This window comes from Saimiri boliviensis, chromosome 1 (assembly GCF_048565385.1).
Source record: "Saimiri boliviensis isolate mSaiBol1 chromosome 1, mSaiBol1.pri, whole genome shotgun sequence".
Classification (NCBI taxonomy): domain Eukaryota; kingdom Metazoa; phylum Chordata; class Mammalia; order Primates; family Cebidae; genus Saimiri; species Saimiri boliviensis.
In genome coordinates this window covers 141,893,182-141,914,726 of record NC_133449.1, presented here as the reverse complement: position 1 = coordinate 141,914,726, position 21,545 = coordinate 141,893,182, and the positions used below count along the sequence as shown (strand labels likewise).

Sequence of the window (21,545 nt, the reverse complement as noted above, 5' to 3'; positions counted from 1 at the left end):
AGAACAAGAAAATAACTTGATTTCTTAAAATGAAGACTAAAGTTTACTGCTTACTTCCATGAAATACTATTTTAAATAAATTAAGTAAATTTAAGGATTAAAACTATAAACACATAAATAGATTTAAAATATTTGGTTATACAGCATGTGAATTATGTCTCAATAAAGCTGTTATTTAAAAAAAAAAAAATCCCAAACCTGAATATATCTTTTCAAATGCCCCAAATTCTGATATAACTCATTTAGTTCTCCTAAATAATACCTATGTTTTAATTCTGTACAACCTACACCATAAGATTATCCAAAAGACAAACAAGAATATTTTCATGATTGTACTTCTTTTTTAATCAACTCCTTATTTTGCCAAAAAGTATCATCAATTCATTTGGATAACTTTTATGTTTTAGGAACATGGCCTCTCTTTTAAGTACTAAGGACTTACAAAATGGTTCAAAAAGGTTATATTTCTAAAGCTTTTATTCATTGATATAGTGAACATCTAAGGTAGGTGTCCCCAAACTGCGGCCCCCTGAGGCCATTTATCCAGCCACCCCACCCCCCGCTGCACTTCAGTAAGGAGCACCTCTTTCATTGGTGGTCAGTGAGAGGAGCACAGTATGTGGCGGCCCTCCAACGGTCTGAGGGACAGTGAACTGGCCCCCTGTGTAAAAAGTTTGGGGACGCCTGATCTAAGGCTTAACTATCTTTCCACTGGGACAAAAACAGAATTCTTAAAAATGAGGAGGAGGGCCCAGCATGGTGGCTCACACCTGTAATTCCAGTGCTTTGGGAGGCCCAAGGTAGAACTGCTTGAGGCCAGGGGTTTGAGACCAGCCTGGGCAACACAGCAAGACATCTCTACAAAAAATTAAAAAACAATCCAGGGCAAAGCATAGTGGTTTACACCTGTAATACCAGCACTTTGGGAGGCCACGGAAGGAGGATGACTTGAGCCCAGGAGTCTGTTTGAGATGAGCCTAGACAAGCAGCAGAGTGAGACCTTGTCTCTACAAAAAACACAAAAAGTAGCCAAGTTCATCACCTGAGGTCAGGAGTTTGAGATCAGCCTGGCCAACATGGTGAAATCCCGTCCCTACTAAAAACACAAAAATTTGCTGGGCGTGGTGGTGTGCACCTATAATGCCAGAGGCTGTGGCAGAAGAATCACTTGAACCTGGGAGGTGGAGGTTGCAGTGAACTGAGATCACACCACTGTACTCCAGACTGGGTGACAGAGTGAGACTGCCTCAAAAAATAAAATAAAACAAACCAGGTCCACGTGGTGGTATATGCCTGTGATCCCAGCTACTCAGGAGACTGAGGTGGGAGGATCACTTGAGCCCAGGGGATTAATGCTACAGCTAGTCAAGGTCACACCACTGTATCTAGCCTGAGTGATAGACCCTGTCTCTAAAAAAAGTTAGCCAAGTGTGGTGGTGTGCACTTATTTCCCAGCTGAGGCAGGAGGATACTTGAGCCTGATAGTTGAAGGCTGCAGTGAATTATGACTGTACCTTGCACTCTAGCATGAGTGACAGAGCTAGAACATACCTCTTAAAAAAAATGGGAAGGACAACAAATCTCAGATTGGTGACTCTGAACTACACCTTGCAGATTCTGACACTTGGCCCCATGAAGTGGGGAGAAACTGTGTCTAAATAAGCCCCTTTCTCCAACACCTTGACCCTGGGATTAGAAGATAAAAATATATTATTGATGGAAGCGTGTAAAAGTGTGAAGAGTGTAGAAGCAGATAAAGGTTTGAAAGACACTCTTTTACCCAGTATTCTGGATTGTGGATTAGCAGCATCTTGTTTACTTATTCCCTCAGTAACATGAAGAGGAAAAAAATCTAGATTGGTGAATCTGAGAAACACATTTTAAATAATTCAACAACAAAAAATGTCCATGAACACTCATATGCCCAGTTTTTAAATTTTAAAATTTAAATTAATTTAAAACTTGTCAAACACAAACCTTTATGGCAGAACTAGAAGTCTGTTCCCACCAGGCCCTCATACCTGAGAGCAGCCAATCCGGCTCCTTCAAAACTCTGAAGAATTAACTATATTAAGAGTCAACGTTTTTACACATTTCATATTTTTTTCGTTTCTTTTTTTTTTTTTTTTTTTTTTGAGACAAACTTTTGCCCTTGTTGCTCAGGCTGGAGTACAATGTTGCTATCTCGGCTCACTGCAGCCTCCACCTCCCGGGTTCAAGCAATTCTCCTGCCTCAGCCTCTGGAGCAGCTGGGACTACAGGCACCTGCCACCACAGCTGACAAATTTTTTCTATTTTTATTAGAGACGAGGTTTCACCATGTTGGTCAGGCTGGTCTCAAACTCCTGACTCCAAGTGATCTGCCTACCTGACCTCCCAAAGTGCTGGGATTACAGGCGTGAGCCACGGTGCCCAACCCATATTCTGTCAAAAATGCTAAAGTTTTTTTTTGAAAATAACATACAAGTCTAAATTAATGGGCCTTTCCCTAGACATCTACTACTACTAGCCTTTTAACTGAAAAACATTGAGTAACTTGGTAATCTATTCTAAATATATCTCTTTGACAGTTTTATCACCAAGAATATTAATATGTCAAATAAAAATATAATTCTAATGATATATACCGATTCCCTACAATAAATATTCCGTGATTTAAACTCTCTTATCTATAGTAAGGTATAAAGTACTCTTTCTAAGATGTTAGAATCCTAGAATAATCTAAGTTGGTTGCTAAATTTTTTTTTAAAAGATTATACATGACTTGTTAATGATCACAGACACTTCGTGTGTGACTATAACAAAACTATAATTCTTATTCTTTTTCTATATTCTTTTTTTTTTTTTTGAGACGGGGTTTCGCTCTTGTTACCCAGGCTGGAGTGCAACGGCGCGATCTCGGCTCACCGCAACCTCCGCCTCCTGGATTCAGGCAATTCTCCTGCCTCAGCCTCCGGAGTAGCTGGGATTACAGGCACGCACCACCATGCCTAGCTAATTTTTTGTATTTTTAGTAGAGACGGGGTTTCACCATGTTGACCAGGATGGTCTCGATCTCTTGACCTCGTGATCCACCCGCCTCGGCCTCCCAAAGTGCTGGGATTACAGGCTTGAGCCACCGCGCCCAGTCTCCTTTTCTATATTCTTATTCTTTCTGTGATCTTTATAATGTCAATAATTTCAAGATAATTAAGAATGTATGACTTCAAAATATTTCCTTTGATTAAATTTCTTGTTTTCATGATTTTTCAATTCAAAGTTTTCAATGTAATTTATCTTGAGAGATTTTCTCAAATATACTGGGTTGGGGGAAGGCTAATGTTTCATTAGTGACCCAAATTCACTAACTACACACACATATATATATATATATATATATATATATATATATATATATATATATGAGTTTCTAAAAGGAACTGGATCTACTGTCAACAGATGTTAAAAAGCACAGAAGGAACAGACTTTTAGTTCTATATAGATTCAATATATCTTTAAAAAACAATCTCAAGAGATACAAAAGAAATCAATTAGTCAATTTCTACTTGTGGATTTAAAGTGAAGTCGCTCATAAAAATATTTTATCTTTGTCATATTTTATTATCAAATACAATTTTAAAAGCAGATTTAAAACTTAATATTCCAGAAAAAAATCATCATAGCCATTTTAGAAACCAGTGGATATAAAGCAAATTAGGTAATGTTACCAATTTGATTACTATAAAGTTCACTAACTCACAATTAAATCCACAGAAACTGTTAGAAAACTGTCTGGCAACACATGAACAGTGAGCAGGGCTGATCAGTTTCTTTGCCATATTTAAAGTTTTCCTGCCTTCAACCAGGAAGGCTTCAATAATGCACTATATATACAGCTTGAGAAAGACTAGTACACAAGGTTAATGGTACATAGGTTAATGCATATGAGAAATATATCTGAAGTTATACTATAGTACCAATATCCTCATTTAAACCACCTTACACCTCACTGTTCTCATTTTGAAACTACTTTACTAAAAAACAATGCTCTGATAAACTTTAAATACCATTTTAAAAGATGAGAGGTGTCGTATTAGGCAAGCAACTTCTAATTAGGACAGATAAAACTTCAATATATCTATATCTATATCTATCTATCTATCTATATTTCCTTTTTTTAAAGCAAACATACTTAGCAGTCTATAAGCCCAATATTAGTTGGGCAAACTAATATTACAGAAAGCACTGATAACTAATTTGTCACTGATAAGACTTTTTTCTATTAGTTTGTCTGTCAATCTTTTATTCTTATGTAAAATAAAAATTTGAGCCAACTGTATCATTATTTAGTGTATGATTTGAGAGCTGAGTAAAAATAAGTCTAATAAATTTCTAATATTACTTTCTATACTTTTTCATCAATATAAGAAATGTCTTTATATAAATATTATATAGAAGTACTCCTTACTTTCAATAAATATGAAGTCATATATATTTTTAAATATAAGAAAAAGGTTTCAGTAACACACTATGAATATAAAAGACACTTAAGTGCTTCAGTCATTTTTCAGATTATATACGGTATTTTCCCTTGGAGCAAGTCTTTAAAATTAATTATTAAATAGGAACTCAAATATAATTTTCTATTCACAGTTTGCTATTTAACCTTTTTAAAGTGCAGTCAACATAACAACTTTAAGCTGGTTCCCATATTTAAAAACAAGGTCCATTTCAGAAAATGGCACTTACAGATGTGATCATGTAAAATTTTTTAAAATAAGAATTACATCAAGAAAATCATATTGAAAAAGTTTAAGGTTAAAAGTACGTATTTTAATGCCTCTTTTTAAAACCCTCAAATCACACTTTTTAATATGAATTTTGCCAGCACTGTTCATGTTGGCCAGATTTCATGTTGTCCCTAGTTTTCTTTAATAAAATAAAATGAAATGCATACCAGCAGCAACAACAGCTGGAGGAGGCGAGCCTGCCTCACCACCGCTTGTCTGACTCATTGATGCTACAGATGTTTCTCTAGATGGAGGTAATTGTAACTCCTTTGGGAGAAGATCATAGACAGATTCTGCAGGGGGATAGGAATGAGAAGAGAAAACAATTTTTAAAAGAGATTCAGTCAACAATGTACTATAGGCACAAAATGAGTATATCCTTTCTCTCATGAGGAGAACTGTATTATTCACAAACAATCCCACATAACTAATGTGAAGAGTTATTAGCAGCTGGGCACAGTGGCTCACACTTGTAATCACCACTTTGGGAAGCTAAGGTGAGAGGACTGCTTGAGGCCAGGAATTCAAGACCAGTCTGGGCAACATAGTGACACCATCTCTACAAAATTTTTTTCAAAAAATTAGCTAGGCATGATGGTACACACCTGCAGCCCCAACTATTTGGGAGGCTCAGGTGGGAAAACTGCTTGAGGTCAAGGCTACAGTGAGCCATGACTCTAGCCCGGGTGACAGAGTAAGACCCTGTTTCAAAAAAAAAAAAAAAAAGTGATATATTTTTTCTTTTATTATATAATCTTATTGAACTGAAGAATCAATTTCGCATTAGTTCTGTCCCTGTTTTCTTCTTGGCTTTATTCCTTATGTTCAAGATAGTCTCTAGAAAAAGTTATTACAATGGAAAATTGGATAAAAGTAGACAGAATGGGAGAAATGCTAAATAACCCAAGATGGTCCAATATCTTTCTCTGTAGTAGTACAACTAAAATTTATCATCCTTTACATAAAAGATAGCATATACTACTGTATATCAGCTTTAAATTGGCTTCTCCAGTCAATTAGTATAGTCCTGTTCTTTTATCCAACACCCTTGAGCAAATATTTTAATTCAACACTATCATAATTAATTTTTACCAATTATTAAAATAAAACAATCTGATCAAAGAAAAACTCTGTGGACTGAAGCTTAAAAAATAAAAAAAAAAGGGCCTGGTGGTGGTCATGCCTGTAATCCCAGCACTTTGGGAGGCCGAGGCAGGCAGATCATGAGGTCAAGAGATCAAAACCATCCTGGCCAATATGGTGAAATCCCATCTCTACTAAAAATACAAAAATTAGCTGGGCATGGTGGCACGCGCCTATAGTCCCAGCTACTCAGGAGACTGAGGCAGAAGAATCACTAGAACCCGGGAAGTGGAGGTTGCAGTGAGCCAAATTCACACCATTGCACTCCAGCCTGGCGACAGAGCAAGACTCTGTCTATAAAAAAAAGAAAGAAAGAAAGAAAGAAAGAAAGAAAAGGAATGTTATGGCTCATGCAAATAGTTCTTACTCTCTGAGGCATCTCCAACACTGGAAAGGCAAAGGTAAAGGAAACTCTTAAATCAAACTGCATAATGCATCAATACCTATATTAGGTTGCAATTACTTTTGTATTCCAGATTAAAGAATCCTGTATCTTTCAGAAGTATTTTATAATACTTTAATTGCACATAAAATTATCTCTATTACTTAAAAAAAATACCTTATTGTGGCCAGGCATGGTGGCTCACACCTGTAATCCCAGCACTCTGGAAGGTGAGACGAGTGGATCACAAAGAGACCAAGACCATGCTGGCCAACATGGTGAAATCCCGTCTCTACTTAAAATACAAAAATTAGCTGGGCGTGGTGGCACATGCATGTATTCCCAGCTACTCGGGAGGCTGAGGCAGGAGAATTGCTTGAACCTGGGAGGTGAAGGGTGCAGTGAGCTGAGATCGTGCCACTGCATTCCAGCTTGGCAACAGAGCCAGACTTTGTCTCAAAAAAAAAAAAAAAATCCCTTATTGTATAGTTTTTTAACATAAATAATTCCCAAAATATCCTCTAAAGGTAGCAGAATCAATGTTAGAAGGAACTTCAAAAGACCAATTAGAGGCACATACTTATTTTCAAAAGAACTGAGACACTAAGTTTTAAGAGACTTGCCTAATATTCCAAGAAACCCAGTATTCCAAAATTTGAGATTATTAATTATCTGCATGAGTACTTTAAAATACAAAGGTAGCACCATAAGACATATTATCCACGGTAAGAGATAATACTTCTAGTTAACTGCTTCCTGGATTCATAAATACTTTTATCCTCCTAGTTAATAACTAAAGAGTATATCCTAACTTTAATGTGACTAGAGATAAGAAAGATGATCATCAAAGAAAGCTAAAATTAGAAGTTGTACTCTTAAATGATCTTCATTCACAGTAAATAATAAACTTAAGCCGGGCCGATGGCTCAAGCCTGTAATCCCAGCACTTTGGGAGGCCGAGGCGGGTGGATCACGAGGTCAAGAGATCGAGACCATCCTGGTCAACATGGTGAAACTCCGTCTCTACTAAAAATACAAAAATCTAGCTGGGCGTGGTGGCGCGTGCCTGTAATCCCAGCTACTTAGGAGGCTGAGGCAGGAGAATTGCCTGAGCCCAGAAGGCGGAGGTTGCGGTGAGCCAAGATCGCGCCATTGCACTCCAGCCTGGGTAACAAGAGCGAAACTCTGTCTCCAAAAAAAAAAAAAAAAAAAAAAAAAAGAATAAACTTAAAAATTTCTTGAAAAATGCTGTTACCTGGACCAGGAGAGGTGGTTCATGCCCATAATCCCAACACTTTGGGAGGCCGAGGCAGGTGGATCACTTGAGGTCAGGAGTTCAAGACCAGCCTGACCAACATGGAGAAACCCCGTCTCTACTAAAAATACAAAAAGTGAGCCAGGAGTGGTGGTGGGCACCTGCAATCCCAGCTACTCACGAGGCTGAGGCAGGAGAATCACTTGAACCTGGGAGGCGGAGGTTGCAGTGAGCTGAGATCGTGCCACTGCACTCCAGCCTGGGTGACAGAATGAGAGTCTCAAAAAAAAAAAAAAAAAAAAAAAGAAATATAAATTATTGAGACTGTCATTCAGTCCTAAATTCAATCTAAATTAAATGTTTTTGCAGTCTCCACTAGCCATTGAAAGCAATCACGAATAAGAGCATATGTACTTTATAAGAAAAAAAAAATTAACCAAAAAAAAAAAAAAAAAGAGCATATGTACTTGAGTTAGGGTCTCACTCTATTATACAGGTTGGAGTAGTGTGGCACAGTGAAAGCTCACTGCAGCCTCCAACTCCTGAACTCAAGAGATCCTCCTGCCTCAGCCTCCTGAGAGGCTGGGACCACAGACGTACACCACTACACCTGGCATTTATTTATGTATTTATTTACTTTTTGTAGAGACAGGGTCTCCCTTTTGTTGCCCGGGCTGCTCTCAAACTCCTGAACTCAAGTGATCCTCCTGTCTCAGCCTCCCAAAGGGCCTGGATTACAGATGTGAGCTACTGTACCTGGCCCATATGTACTTTAAATCTATGAAAACGACAGTACTAAATAAGTGACCGCTACTTCATATTATGCCCCAGTATCTATTTTTCTTATGTTATCTTTTTTTTTTCATATATATAAGGGAAGAATGAAATTCCAGGCTTATAAACACAAGATATGAAGAAACAGAATGGGAAATCCCTAAAGAAAAAGAAGCTTCTGAGGAAAGGCTTCCTTTTCTTTTCTTTTCTTTTTTTTTTTTTTTTGAGGCAGAGTTTCGCTCTTGTTACCCAGGCTGGAGTGCAATGGCGCGATCTCGGCTCACCACAACCTCCTCCTCCTGGGTTCAGGCAATTCTCCTGCCTCAGCCTCCTGAGTAGCTGGGATTACAGGCATGTACCACCATGCCCAGCTAATTTTTTGTACTTTTAGTAGAGACGGGGTTTCACCGTGTTGACCAGGATGGTCTCGGTTTCTCGACGTCGTGATCTGCCCGCCTCGGCCTCCCAAAGTGTTGGGATTATAGGCTTGAGCCACCCTGCCCTTTTTTTTTTTTTTTTTTTGAGACGAAGTTTTGCTCTTGTTACCCAGGCTGGAGTGCAATGGCACGATCTTGGCTCACCGCAACCTTTGTCTCCTGGGTTCAAGCAATTCTCCTGCCTCAGCCTCCTGAGTAACTGGGACTACAGGTGTGTGCCAGCACGCCCAGCTAATTTTTGTATTTTTAGTAGTGACGGGGTTTCACCATGTTGACCAGGATGGTCTCAATCTCTTGACTTCGTGATCCACCCGCCTCAGCCTCCCAAAGTGCTGGGATTATAGGCGTGAGCCACCATGCCCGGCCGAAAGGCTTCCTTAGAAAACAAAAGCAAAATCACTTTTAGATGAAACAGAAAGAGAGAGAGAGAATATATGGGTATAAGATCAAGTTTCTTTTGGAGTGATAAAAATGGCAATGGTTACACAACTCTCTATATATTAATAACCACTGAACTGTACCCTCTAAATGGGTAACCTTTATAGTATGTAAATTATGTATCAATAAAGCTGATTTTTTTAAAAAAGGAAGACAGTAATAAAAGAAGCACAAGTAAGAATTACACAAGAGCACCAGGGTATTTAACAAAGCTCTGATAAATTTCATGGACAAAAACATATCTTTACACAGCTTCTGTATATGAAGAAGGCCAAGCTGCAAACTAATGTATCTTTTAAGGCTCTTCTACTAGAGGATCAGAAAGATAGTTATCCTAAAGAAAAAATAGTTACAGGCACAGTTATCCTAAATTCAGTAAAATATGTGATAAAAATCTTTATAAGTTATTATAAACAGGATGAAGAAATATAAACTAAATAAAATAGATGACTTCTAAACAACAGCACCCAAAAAATGTATAGGTTCAACCTGGAGGAAGGTGGTTATTATATCAACAACTTGAACAAATCTATTGAATTTTCAAATGACAAAGTAAGCTTAAAAGGGATCAAATCGGCCGGGCGCGGTGGCTCAAGCCTGTAATCCCAGCACTTTGGGAGGCCGAGGCGGGTGGATCACGAGGTCGAGAGATCGAGACCATCCTGGTCAACATGGTGAAACCCCGTCTCTACTAAAGGTGCAAAAAATTAGCTGGGCATGGTGGCGTGTGCCTGTAATCCCAGCTACTTAGGAGGCTGAGGCAGGAGAATTGCCTGAGCCCAGGAGGCGGAGGTTGCGGTGAGCCGAGATCGCGCCATTGCACTCCAGCCTGGGTAACAAGAGCGAAACTCCGTCTCAAAAAAAAAAAAAAAAAAAAAAAAAAGGGATCAAATCTTACGTCATAATTCAACAGAGATCATGAAAGACTGAAATATCTGCCCAAAGGAATAAGGTGAAACTTAGCAAGGATGAATGTAACAGCTGGTAAAATCGGCTCTTGTGCAACAAACTTACATGTACTCACTCTATTTCTCTCTCTCTCTTTCCTCTCTCTCTTTTTAATCTAGAAGTGATTTAATTTTTTTGAACTCTTTCTTCAGTCTGCCAAGACTAGGGTCATTATTTTCTTTTTATTTACTTATTTTTTCAGACAGGGTCACACTCTTGTCACCCTGGGTAGAATGCAGTGGTGTGAACATGACTCACTGCAGCCTTGACCTCCTTGCTCAGGCGATCCTCTCACCTCTGTCTCCTGAGTTGCTGGGACTACAGGTGCATACCACCATGTCCAGCTACCTTTTTAATTTTTTTGTAGAGATGGGGTCTTGCTATGTTGGCCAGGCTGGTCCTGAACTCCTGGGCTCAAGCAATCTTCCTGCCTTGACCTTCCAAAGTGCTAGAATTACAGGCGTGAGCCACTGTGCCTGACCTGATTATTTTCTTTTATTTTTTTTCTATTAATGCTGCTAATAATTTGTGCAACAAAGTGTAATCAACTCACCTAATAGTTCATTATAAATTTTAGTTGACCAAAATGCCAAGATAAGTGCACTGCTTAGGTACCCATGTAGTAGAATTAGGGCAAGTGCAATACAATAACTCCATTAACATAAATTATTAATATGTATATAAGAGAAGTAGCTAAGCAAAAAGGGAAGCAAGTTCAGAAAATTAAGAATCGGTCTTATGTTGGTGCATTAGCATAGAGCCCAGGGCAACTGGAAAAAGGAAACAGAGAAATGAAATCAACATTTTCAGATATTGAAAATAAATTAATGCTTCACAATGTTGGGTGGAAAAACAAATAATGTGAAAATACACTGACTAGTTGGCTTGTTTGATCATTCTGTAAATTCTAATAGATCCATTTATGTCACTAATTATTTCTGGGTTAATTCAATCTTTTATGATTCAACACTGTCTATAATAGGGTGAAGGAATTTCACTACAGTGTGTCAAATTTAAAGTAGACAGAAATCCCATTATGAAGCACAGGACAATGAAAGAGAAGAAAAAAATTGGTAATTTAATCAGGCAATTTAACTTTTTTGTTGGTTTGTTTCTTCTCAGTTGGGTACTCTATGTCCAAACGGCTGATCACCCAAATCCCCTTCTCTACTGCTTTACTGTTACTAGTAATTCCAGGAAGAAATAAAAAGACCTTAAAAGAGTGCAGGGAGATAAACCACAGGAAACAGCTGGGAAAAGATGTTTTTCATGCTGTTCTCAGGCAGCAAAATAGCAACAGTAATAACACTATTAAAGCTACTATTTATTGAGCACTCTGTGGGGGCCAGGCTCAGTATATCAATTTTCTTATTTAACCTGAAAACAATCCTATGAGGTAGCTTTTATCAATAAAGAATGTGATATCTGTATGACAGTAAAAAAAGAAAAACACATGATAAAAGAAAGAAATGATAAAGTTTAGAACAGTGGCTTCCTTTGATGGGAGACAAGGAAAAACAGAAATAAGCAGAGCTGCACAGTGGGTTCACAGGTGTTCTTTTTACTAAAATATGTAACCAAATCAAGTACAATAAAATTAGGGCTATACATGGATAGTGCACAGCCTCACAGAGATGCTACAAGGCTTAAGTAAGATGATCTCTTGTTTTTTTTTTTTTTTTTTTTTTTGAGACGGAGTTTCACTCTTGTTACCCAGGCTGGAGTGCAATGGCGCGATCTCGGCTCACCGCAACCTCCGCCTCCTGGGTTCAGGCAATTCTCCTGCCTCAGCCTCCTGAGTAGCTGGGATTACAGGCACGCGCCACCATGCCCAGCTAATTTTTTGTATTTTTAGTAGAGACGGGGTTTCACCCTGTTGACCAGGTTGGTCTCGATCTCTCGACCTCGTGATCCACCCGCCTCGGCCTCCCAAAGTGCTGGGATTACAGGCTTGAGCCACCGCGCCCGGCCTAGATGATCTCTTAAAAAGGATTCTAAGTTCTTACTCTTGCTTAGAATTTTCATCCCTACATCACCCTTGTTGACCTAAGAGCTGGCATTTGGTATTTGGGGTCAGGGAGCAAAAATCAAAATTGTCACAAAGTCTATCTACTTTATGACTTTTCTCAAGACTATCTTATTTACTTTTGAGTAGTAAAATAAAGTTGTACAAATACTGCTACTGACTTCCACATATACAGAGATGAATAATAAAAAGGGGAAAAAAGCTCTGCAAATAAGATGTTCAGTTGTCAAGTAAGCAGCTAAAGAGAAGTATCTGTGGAAAAAGAATGTTCCTTTGTGTTGGGAGTGCTTTAAAAATTTACCAAGAAGTAAACGAATGCATAGAACAGATATTAGTTACTCAAGCAATGAATGCTTTCTGATATAAAATACAAATATTATAATCCTGAAAAATCCATTTTAAAACATTTTAATCTTGTTTTAAATATCAGATTTTACTTTCAAAAAACTCTAAATGTGAAGCTACTCTAGGAATCTGAGTTTTTAAAAAAAAAAAACCTTCAAAAAATTGTTTGGGAATGAATTGCCTTAGTCTTCCATTCTCCATTAACTACCTCAATCAGCTGGTAAATCCCAAGGCTATAATTTCACATTAGACACTCTAAAACAAAATGCCTGGCATCTCCAATGTGCCAACATAGTTCTGCCTTGAAGAGAGACAGCATTCATTTTGTTAAAAACACTTCAAGCTTGATAGTCATCATACTTGGCGTCCCTACTGGAAAAAATGTACTGGCTGCAGGTCCATTGGATATTTAGTTTCTAAAAGAGTATGCAGTCCAAGAATAATTGGTAGGTGATGCTCTGTTTTAACAAATTTTTCTCATTTTCTAAGTTTAAGCCAATTTATTAGTCTGCCACCATGTATTTTATTCATATCACACTTCCTCCAGATTGTATTTCATTATTGTTTCCCTGAAACAATCTAGTATTTTAAAGTCATTTAAAACAATATACAGCAGTATAAATTACATCAATTTGGGGAATAAGAAAACTAGCTTGAGTTCCACAGACGATATAGCATACCCATATATTTTTTTCCACTAGGTATTATTTTTCACTTAAAAACTTTAAAATTATATTCGGCCAGGCACAGTGGCTCATGCCTATAATCCAGGCACTTTGGGAGGCCAAAGTGGGAGATCACTTGAGTCCAGGAGTTTCAGACCAGCCTAGGCACACAGCAAGACTTCGTCTTTACAAAAAATACAAAAATTAGCCAGGCGAGGTGGTACAAGCCTGCAGTTTCAGCTACTCAGGAGGCTAAAGTGGGAGGACTGCTTGAGCTCAGGAAGTCAAGGCTGCAGTAAGCCATGACTGTGCCACTGTACTCCAGCCTGGGTGACAGAGCAAGACCCAATCTCAAAAAAAAAATTGTTTTCTAAATAACCTCTTAGCATGAAAGACAGAATGGAATATACCAGTCACCTAACTGCTCTGATTATCTACATTTTAAATTTCTTCTTTGTTTTCTGAAGAAATTACTTGAGTCTATCCTAGAAGGAACAAACTCTCAGATCATCAAGGATCCACAGACCACTGGGTAAACCATTTATGATTTATTTATAATGTTTCGATACCTTACAAAGCATGTGAGGCCTTGGAGCCTGAGCAGAATAAGGAAGGCATCTGTTTGAATTGCCTTACTCTTCCATTCTCCATTAACTACCTCAATCAGCTGGTAAATCCCTAGGCTATAATTTCACATTAGACGCTCTAAAACAAAATGCCTGGCATCTCCAATGTGCCAACATAGTTCTGCATTCAAGAGAGACAACATTCATTTTGTTAAAGGCATCTACTTTCCTAAGGTAGGAAAGTAGAAGACTGACTAGAGTAAAAAGGGCATTTCCATACATGGGCAGCCCAGCATGGGGTGTTGGAGTTCAAATGGGGTAGGGCAGACATCCATAGGGGTTGAGGGAGCAGGAGCAAATGGCAGTTTTAGGCAGGGTATTGAAATTCTAGCAGGATGAGCAAGATAGGAGGCTATGTACCTAGTAGGGCTGCCCAAAAGTAGGGAGTAAGAAATCAAGTAGAGTCAGGAGGGTGTTCACAGGTGAGCAGGAGGACGGCCCTGGGTATCAAGAGCATCCATGTAGGAAGCAAGCTATGAGAGGCCATAATTAAGGTAATTAGGGTAATAATGTATCAGAAAGTGGGAGGCAGTGGCATGGGAGATTGGTTACAAGAGGAGATTGATCAAATAAACAAGTATAATAAGATGAAAGGAAATCAAGTTTCTCAATGTCAAAGAGTAAGTTACAAACATAGGGAGAAAAGAAGGAGGAACCCTATGGTATTGCATTGCAACTGGAGGTATTAATGTGAACTCATCAGTCAATATGCATAGACAGAAAAATACAGACATAAATATATGTGTATATGTGTGTGTGAATATATATATATATACCTGTGTGTATATATGTATATAAATATACATACATTCCCTAGGTTCTGTCCTCTGAAAGGTCCTAGGAGGAGTGGCACCCCAAAAGTAACAGGACTTTTCAGAGAAATAGGTAGTATCAGGGCTGGGACAGGCAAAACACAAGATGATCCTGGAATGTCTTGTTTTGTTAAAGTTAAGAAAGTACTCAAAGAATTATGGAGGTATATCAAAAGGACACAAAAGACAGCATGGGTCAGGTACGGTGGCTCATGCTTGTAATCGAGCATTTTGGGAAGCCAAGGCAGGTGGATCACCTGAGGTCAGGAGTTCAAAAGCAGCCTGGCCAACCACACACCTATAATCCCAGCTACTTGGGAGCCTGAGGCAGGAGAATCGCTTGAACCCAGGAGGAGGAGGTTGCAGTCAGCCAAGATCACATCACTGCACTTCAGCCTGGGTGACAGAGCGAGACTCCATCTCAAAAAAAAAAAAAAAAAAACTTAGCTGAGCATGGTGGGGTATGCCTGTAGTCCCAGCTACTTGGGAGGCTGAGGCATGAGAATTGCTTGAAACTGGGAGGAGGAGCCTGCAGTGAGCTGAGATTGCACCACCGCACTCCAACCTGGCTGACAGAGGGAGACTATGTCAAAGAAGAAAGAAAGAGAAAGAAAAGAAAGAAAAGAAAAGAAAGAAAGAAAGAAAAGAAAGAAAGAAAAGAAAGAAAAGAAAGAAAGAAAGAAAGAAAGAAAGAAAAGAAAAGAAAAGAAAAGAAAAGAAAAGAAAAGAAAAAGAAAGAAGAAAACTACAAAAGTCCAGGAAACACCAAGGAATGATCTTGGATTGAGGGAAACTAAAGAGGTATAACATATAATTCTAAACTGGATCCTTTTGCTATATAGGAAATTATCAAGACAATTTGCAAAACCTGAATCGGATCTGAGGACTAGGCAAAAAAAAAATGTATTGATGTTCATTTTTATTTTGGTAGCTATATTGTGATTATGTAAGGGAATAATTCTTATTTGTTGGAATAAGGTACTGGGAGGCAGCAAGGCACCATGTCAGCAACTTATTCTCAAATGATTCATAAAAAAATTATTTGCACTATATTCGCAGTCTTTTTAATTTTTTTTTTTTTTTTTTTTTTTAATACAGAGTCTTGCTCTGTCACCAGGCTGGAATGCAGTGGCGCGATCTCGGCTCACTGCAACCTCTGCCTCCCGGGTTCAAGCAACTCCCTGCCTCAGCCTCCTGAGTAGCTGAAATTACAGGCACACCACCACCATAACCAGTTAATTTTTGTATTTTTATTAGAGACAGGGTTTCACCTTCTTGACTAGTCTGGTCTTGAACTCCTGACTTCATGATTCACCTGCCTTGGCCTCCCAAAGTGCTGGGATTATAGACATGAGCCACCGTGCTCAGCCTATTCACAACTCTCTTCTAAGTTCAAGATTGTTCCAAAAAGTGCATACAGACACACATTTCATTAGAAATTTATTAACTACTAAGGATTCAAAAAAATTCAGCTATGTAACCATAGTTTCACACGGTAATATCTTAATTTGCAAAGAAATGAATCTATCAGAGTAAACAAACTTATTTCATGTCTTCATTTTTAGATATCAGCTTAGATATTTTAGATATCAAAAGCCAATTTAGGGCCAGGGATGGTGGCTCATACCTGTAAGACCCAGCAGGAGGACTACTTGAGCCCAGGATGTCAAGGCTGTAGTGAGTTGTAATTGTGCCACTGCACTCTAGGCTGGGTGACAGAGCAAGACCTTGTCTCAAAAGATGAAAAAAAAAGGAAGAAAAGAGAGAAAAGAAAAGACCAATCTACATTGCTCTCTCTCTCTCTCTCTCTCTCACTTTGCTACTTATTTCATGTCTTCATTTTTAGATATCAGCTTAGATATTTTAGATATCAAAAGCCAATTTAGGGCCAGGGATGGTGGCTCATACCTGTAAGACCCAGCAGGAGGACTACTTGAGCCCAGGATGTCAAGGCTGTAGTGAGTTGTAATTGTGCCACTGCACTCTAGGCTGGGTGACAGAGCAAGACCTTGTCTCAAAAGATGAAAAAAAAGGAAGAAAAGAGAGAAAAGAAAAGACCAATCTACATTGCTCTCTCTCTCTCTCTCTCTCACTTTGCTACTGTTTAAAATCAAACAAAACCAAACATTTTCGTTGAAAAAGGCAACAGAATCTTGGTTACAAAATATACCATGAGTTTTCCCTTGGTCATATGATTACTTATTTCACACCTTATTTGCAATCACAGGGGCTAGGTATTTTTGTCTATGCCAGCTCCTCTTCACTATCACCTTCAACCTGATACAGCAGTAATTAAACATTCATTCAACATTTATTTAGCACCTACACTGATTTGGGGGCACAATACAAAAGAAAATCACCCATAAGCAGTTCACAGTCTAGAAATAATAAAATGAGTCAAGTTTAAAATAATGCAATATGTGCTTTAATAAAAGTATGAAGTGTTAGGCAACTGGAGAAGAGGGAACCGTTAACGTATCTGTGGAGGATCTGAGAAGGTGTCAGAGAGGATGTAACACCTGAAGTCAATCATGAATACTGAAATGGGTACTTAAGACAGATTTGGGAAAAGGAAGGAGAAACTATAAAAGCAAACCTGAACAAAAAGAGTATTTTCATCTCAGTTTTTTAAGTAACTCAGTTACTCAGAACATAGAAGTTACAAGCAGTAACATGAAATAAAGCTACTAAAGCCAGGGTGAGACCAGATTATGACAGGGCTTGTGTATCATGCTCAGCAGTAAGGATTTCATCCCTCAGCACACAGGGAGCCGTTGAGGGTTTTAAGCAAAGAAATTATAAACTCAAACATATATTTGAGGAATATCATCGTACCAGGAATACAGATAATAGATTAGGTCCTAGAGATGGAGATGAATAAGAAGATTTTTACAATAACAGCTTGAGCAAGAAACGATGAAACCTTGAACCAAGGAAGTGGCGGTCAAAACAGTGAATAGGCTATGAATTTAAAGCTGTTTAAATGGATGAATTAAAATGGATGACTGGCTACAGAGGAGAAGGGAGAGGGGGAGAAAAAGAGTTCCAAATAGCTCATAGGAACTAGGAACTCTGGCTTGGGAAAACTGATGAAAGGTGGTGCTATTTCCCATGATAGAGAATATTAAGAGTTAAGAGTAAACCTGGAAAGAGGAGAATGCAGTTTTAAATGATGAATTTGAGATGCCTGTGGGGCATCCCAGTGAACACATAAACAGGAGAGAGGTCTAGCAATTGATGTTACTAGACACATAGCCTGCTTTACTTTTGTTTTTTGTATCAAATCTGTACTAGAACTAGATTAACTTTTTAAAATCTAGTTGTGTCACGCAGGCTGGAGTGTAGTGGCATGTTCACAGCTCACTGCAGCCTTAAGCTCCCTGGCCTAAATTGATCCTCCTACCTCAGCCTCCCGAGTAACTGGGACCACAGGTGTGTGCCACCATGCTGAGCTAGGTTTTGGGTGGGTGGGTGGGTGGGTGGGTGGGTGGGTGTGTGTGTGTGTGTTTTGTAGAGACAGGGTTTCCTTATGTTGTCCAGGCTGGTCTCAAATTGTTGGGCTGAAGTGGTCCTTCCGCCTCAATCTCCCAAAGTGCTGGGATTATAGGCATGAACCACTGTGCCTGGCCTAGGTTAATTTACTCAGAGTTATTGCTTGCTTTTAAAAACACAGACATGTGGCCGGGCGCGGTGGCTCAAGCCTGTAATCCCAGCACTTTGGGAGGCCGAGGCGGGTGGATCACGAGGTCAAGAGATCGAGACCATCCTGGTCAACATGGTGAAACCCCGTCTCTACTAAAAATACAAAAAATTAGCTGGGCATGGTGGCACGTGCCTGTAATCCCAGCTACTCAGGAGGCTGAGGCAGGAGAATTGCCTGAACCCAGGAGGCGGAGGTTGCGGTGAGCCGAGATCGTGCCATTGCACTCCAGCCTGGGTAACAAGAGTGAAACTCCGTCTCAAAAAAAATAAAAATATAGACATGTAAAAAATAAAAATTCAACTTGTCCATGATCTCATCAAAGATAACTATTAAAACAATAGTATACTTATGCTTCCTTCCCATATTTTAATGCAAACTTTTTTAAAGTTGAATAATGTACATAAACAATATCAAATTTTCATTGAATATAACATTAATTTCCTACATATACCATTTATTTGACACCTCTCATGTTGTTACAAATCATCTTTAAGTCTATTTCCTACTTCTCCAAATGGGTTGAAAACCCATCATGGACCAAAACTATGCCATGTGTTCTCTGACTAAGGTTCAGGAGTACTCTACTTACAATGGACACTCAATGTTTGTTGATGAGGCTATCAAAATATTAAGGAAAGCTATTGGATAATAATTCTAAGCTATAAAAAAAGCTTCAGGAAAATTTCTAATTTTAATATTATTTCAGAAATACTGCTAATAAAGAATAGAGCTAATAAATTAATGTTTAAGTGGTAAAGAAACAACATTGTACCTGCTATAAAATACAGCACAGCTCAGTAAATATTCCCATTAATTTATTCATGTACTCATTCACTCAACAAGTATTTATGGACTGCCTGATGTATGCCAGGCACTGTTCCAGGTTCTGGGGATACATCAACAACAAAACAGACAGCAATCTGTCTTCATGGACCTTCCATCCTAATAAACTTAAATTACAGTGACTGCTCGTTTGTCCACTGCTATAGACTGAGTGTTTGTGTCCTGCCAAAATTGATGGTGGAACCTAAAATCCAATGTAATAGTACTAAGAGGTGGGGCCATTTAGGAAGTAAGTAATAAGGGCTTTGCTCTCCCAAAATGGAATGAATACCCTTACGAAAGAGATTGAAGGACGCTGCCTTGGTCCTTTCACCATGTGGACACACAGTAAGAAGGTGTCATCTTCAAAGCAGAGAGCAAAACCTCAGCAGACACAGTCTGTTGGTGCCTTTATCTTGGACTTCCCAGACTGTAGACTCCAGACTGTGAGCAGTACATTTTTATTGTTTATAAACTACCTAGCATAAGGTATTTTGTTACAGGTGACAAAGAGACTAAGACATCTGCTAAAGAGAAAAGGAAACTCCAGTTTCCTCCAATTTTCTACCCTTGCTAAATTCACATTTAACTGTTATCACTAAAATAAGCTCATTTCTGGAATGTTAGCAGTAGAAAAATGTCAACATGTATTCATTTAAAAATTTAAAATACATACTTAAAACAGAATTTTGCTGAGTGCTTATAAAATCAATACTGAATAGAGATCTGTTCCTTGACTATTAACAGCTAACCATATTATATATAACCATATATTTAAGAGCCATTCCTTTCTAAACTAATCATGTCCTTATAAACATACATAATAATCTATCAATTAAAAGAAACAAGTGGAATTACAATTTATATTATTTTAATCTTGAAAAGACAGTCTCATATTAAATTCACAAGGTAAGAATAGCATTTTCAAAAATAAAAAACTAATTTTGTCACCATTCATTCATTTTGTGTGCATAGGTACACACACAGTAAATCACATGTACACAGAAACCCAAGTCTGTTCCCAAGAAGCTTTTAGTCCAGTGAGGTTGACTGAAAGCACATAAATAGCCAATCAAAACTGCATCAAGACACAGAAGCTATGAGGGGAAAAAAGGTAGTAGAAGAGAAGAAACATATAGAGGGCAATGCCAGAATGGTATGAATGTAGTTTTAAGGAATTAATCTAAAATTCACATTAAAAGCATAGAATATTAGAGGTAGAAGTTGTGAAAGTATTTGGTGTAATTCTCAGTTTTTACAGAGAAGAAATTATGTTCCAATTAGGTTACAACTTGCTTTGTAGAGCCAAGACTAGTTAAAGCTGGGTCCCAGGCAGGAGAATAGCTGGCTGAAAGATAAATTCTTTCCTCAGCATTCCTGTCTATGCAATTAGAGTAACACTGAGGTTAGGAATGCCATCTATTTTACTTATTATATTATGTAGCCTGGCACATAATGGGCATTTCAATAATGTGCTTCATGATTAAACGAATAAGCAAATCATCTGCCTTAAGTGATTCTACCCAAACAATTCTAAAACATAAATTCCTGTTTTATTTTGTTTTGTTTTGAGATGGAGTTTCACTCTTGTTACCCAGGCTGGAGTGCAATGGGGCGATCTCGACTCACTGCAACCTTCGCCTCCCTGGGTTCAGGCAATTCTCCTGCCTCAGCCTCCTCAGTAGCTGGGATTATAGGCATGCGCCACCATGCCCAGCTAATTTTTTGTATTTTTAGTAGAAACGGGGTTTCACCATGTTGACCAGGTTGGTCTCGATCTCTCGACCTCGTGATCCACCCGCCTCGGCCTCCCAAAGTGCTGGGATTACAGGCTTGAGCCACCGCGCCCGGCCAAATTCCTGTTTTTATACCATAATCTTAGAGAGGAAGAACAAAAACATTAAACAAAAAACAAAAAAACTCATCTTGTTTTCCTATCATTACCAGAATATCCTACTACCCGAACTAAAAATGTCATCTTTCTATGACATATTTAATCCAAATACTGTCCTCTCATGTCCTATCTTCCAAATTCTACACCATTATCATCTAAATCACCAATTTTCTGATTAACAAAAATCACTTTTCATATCTCAGTCTTCACTTTCAGTTATTTTTAAAGCCTTAAAAAGTTAGTTTTCCTTTTTTCTACTTATACAACACAATTTTTTTCCCTTCTTTGAGCCAACGCTGAAGAAATCAACAAGGCATTCGTTCTGTCTGTCTCTCTCTTTCTCTTCTCATATACAGTCTCACTCTGTTGTCCAGACTGGAATAAAGTGGTGTGATCATGACTCACTGCAGCCTCGACCTCCCAGGCTCAAGTGATCCTCTCACTTCAACGTCCCAAGTACGCTGGGGCTACAGGCTCATGCCACCACACCTGGCTAATATTTTCTT

At 38.5% G+C, this 21,545-nt stretch overlaps 1 protein-coding gene across 3 annotated transcripts in view; it reads right to left on the bottom strand.

The window, feature by feature from the left end:
• The window catches only part of NFAT5 (nuclear factor of activated T cells 5), a 127,147-nt gene that overhangs the window by 61,750 nt on the left and 43,852 nt on the right, over positions 1-21,545 (bottom strand). For 2 of the 3 annotated variants that reach the window (XM_074405543.1, XM_074405548.1), the window contains exon 2: positions 4,937-5,062. In XM_074405543.1, the coding sequence (XP_074261644.1) occupies positions 4,937-5,062 (126 nt within the window). Of the gene's footprint in view, positions 1-4,936; positions 5,063-21,545 lie in introns of those variants that run through there. The other variant, XM_074405562.1, reaches the window with a different exon arrangement.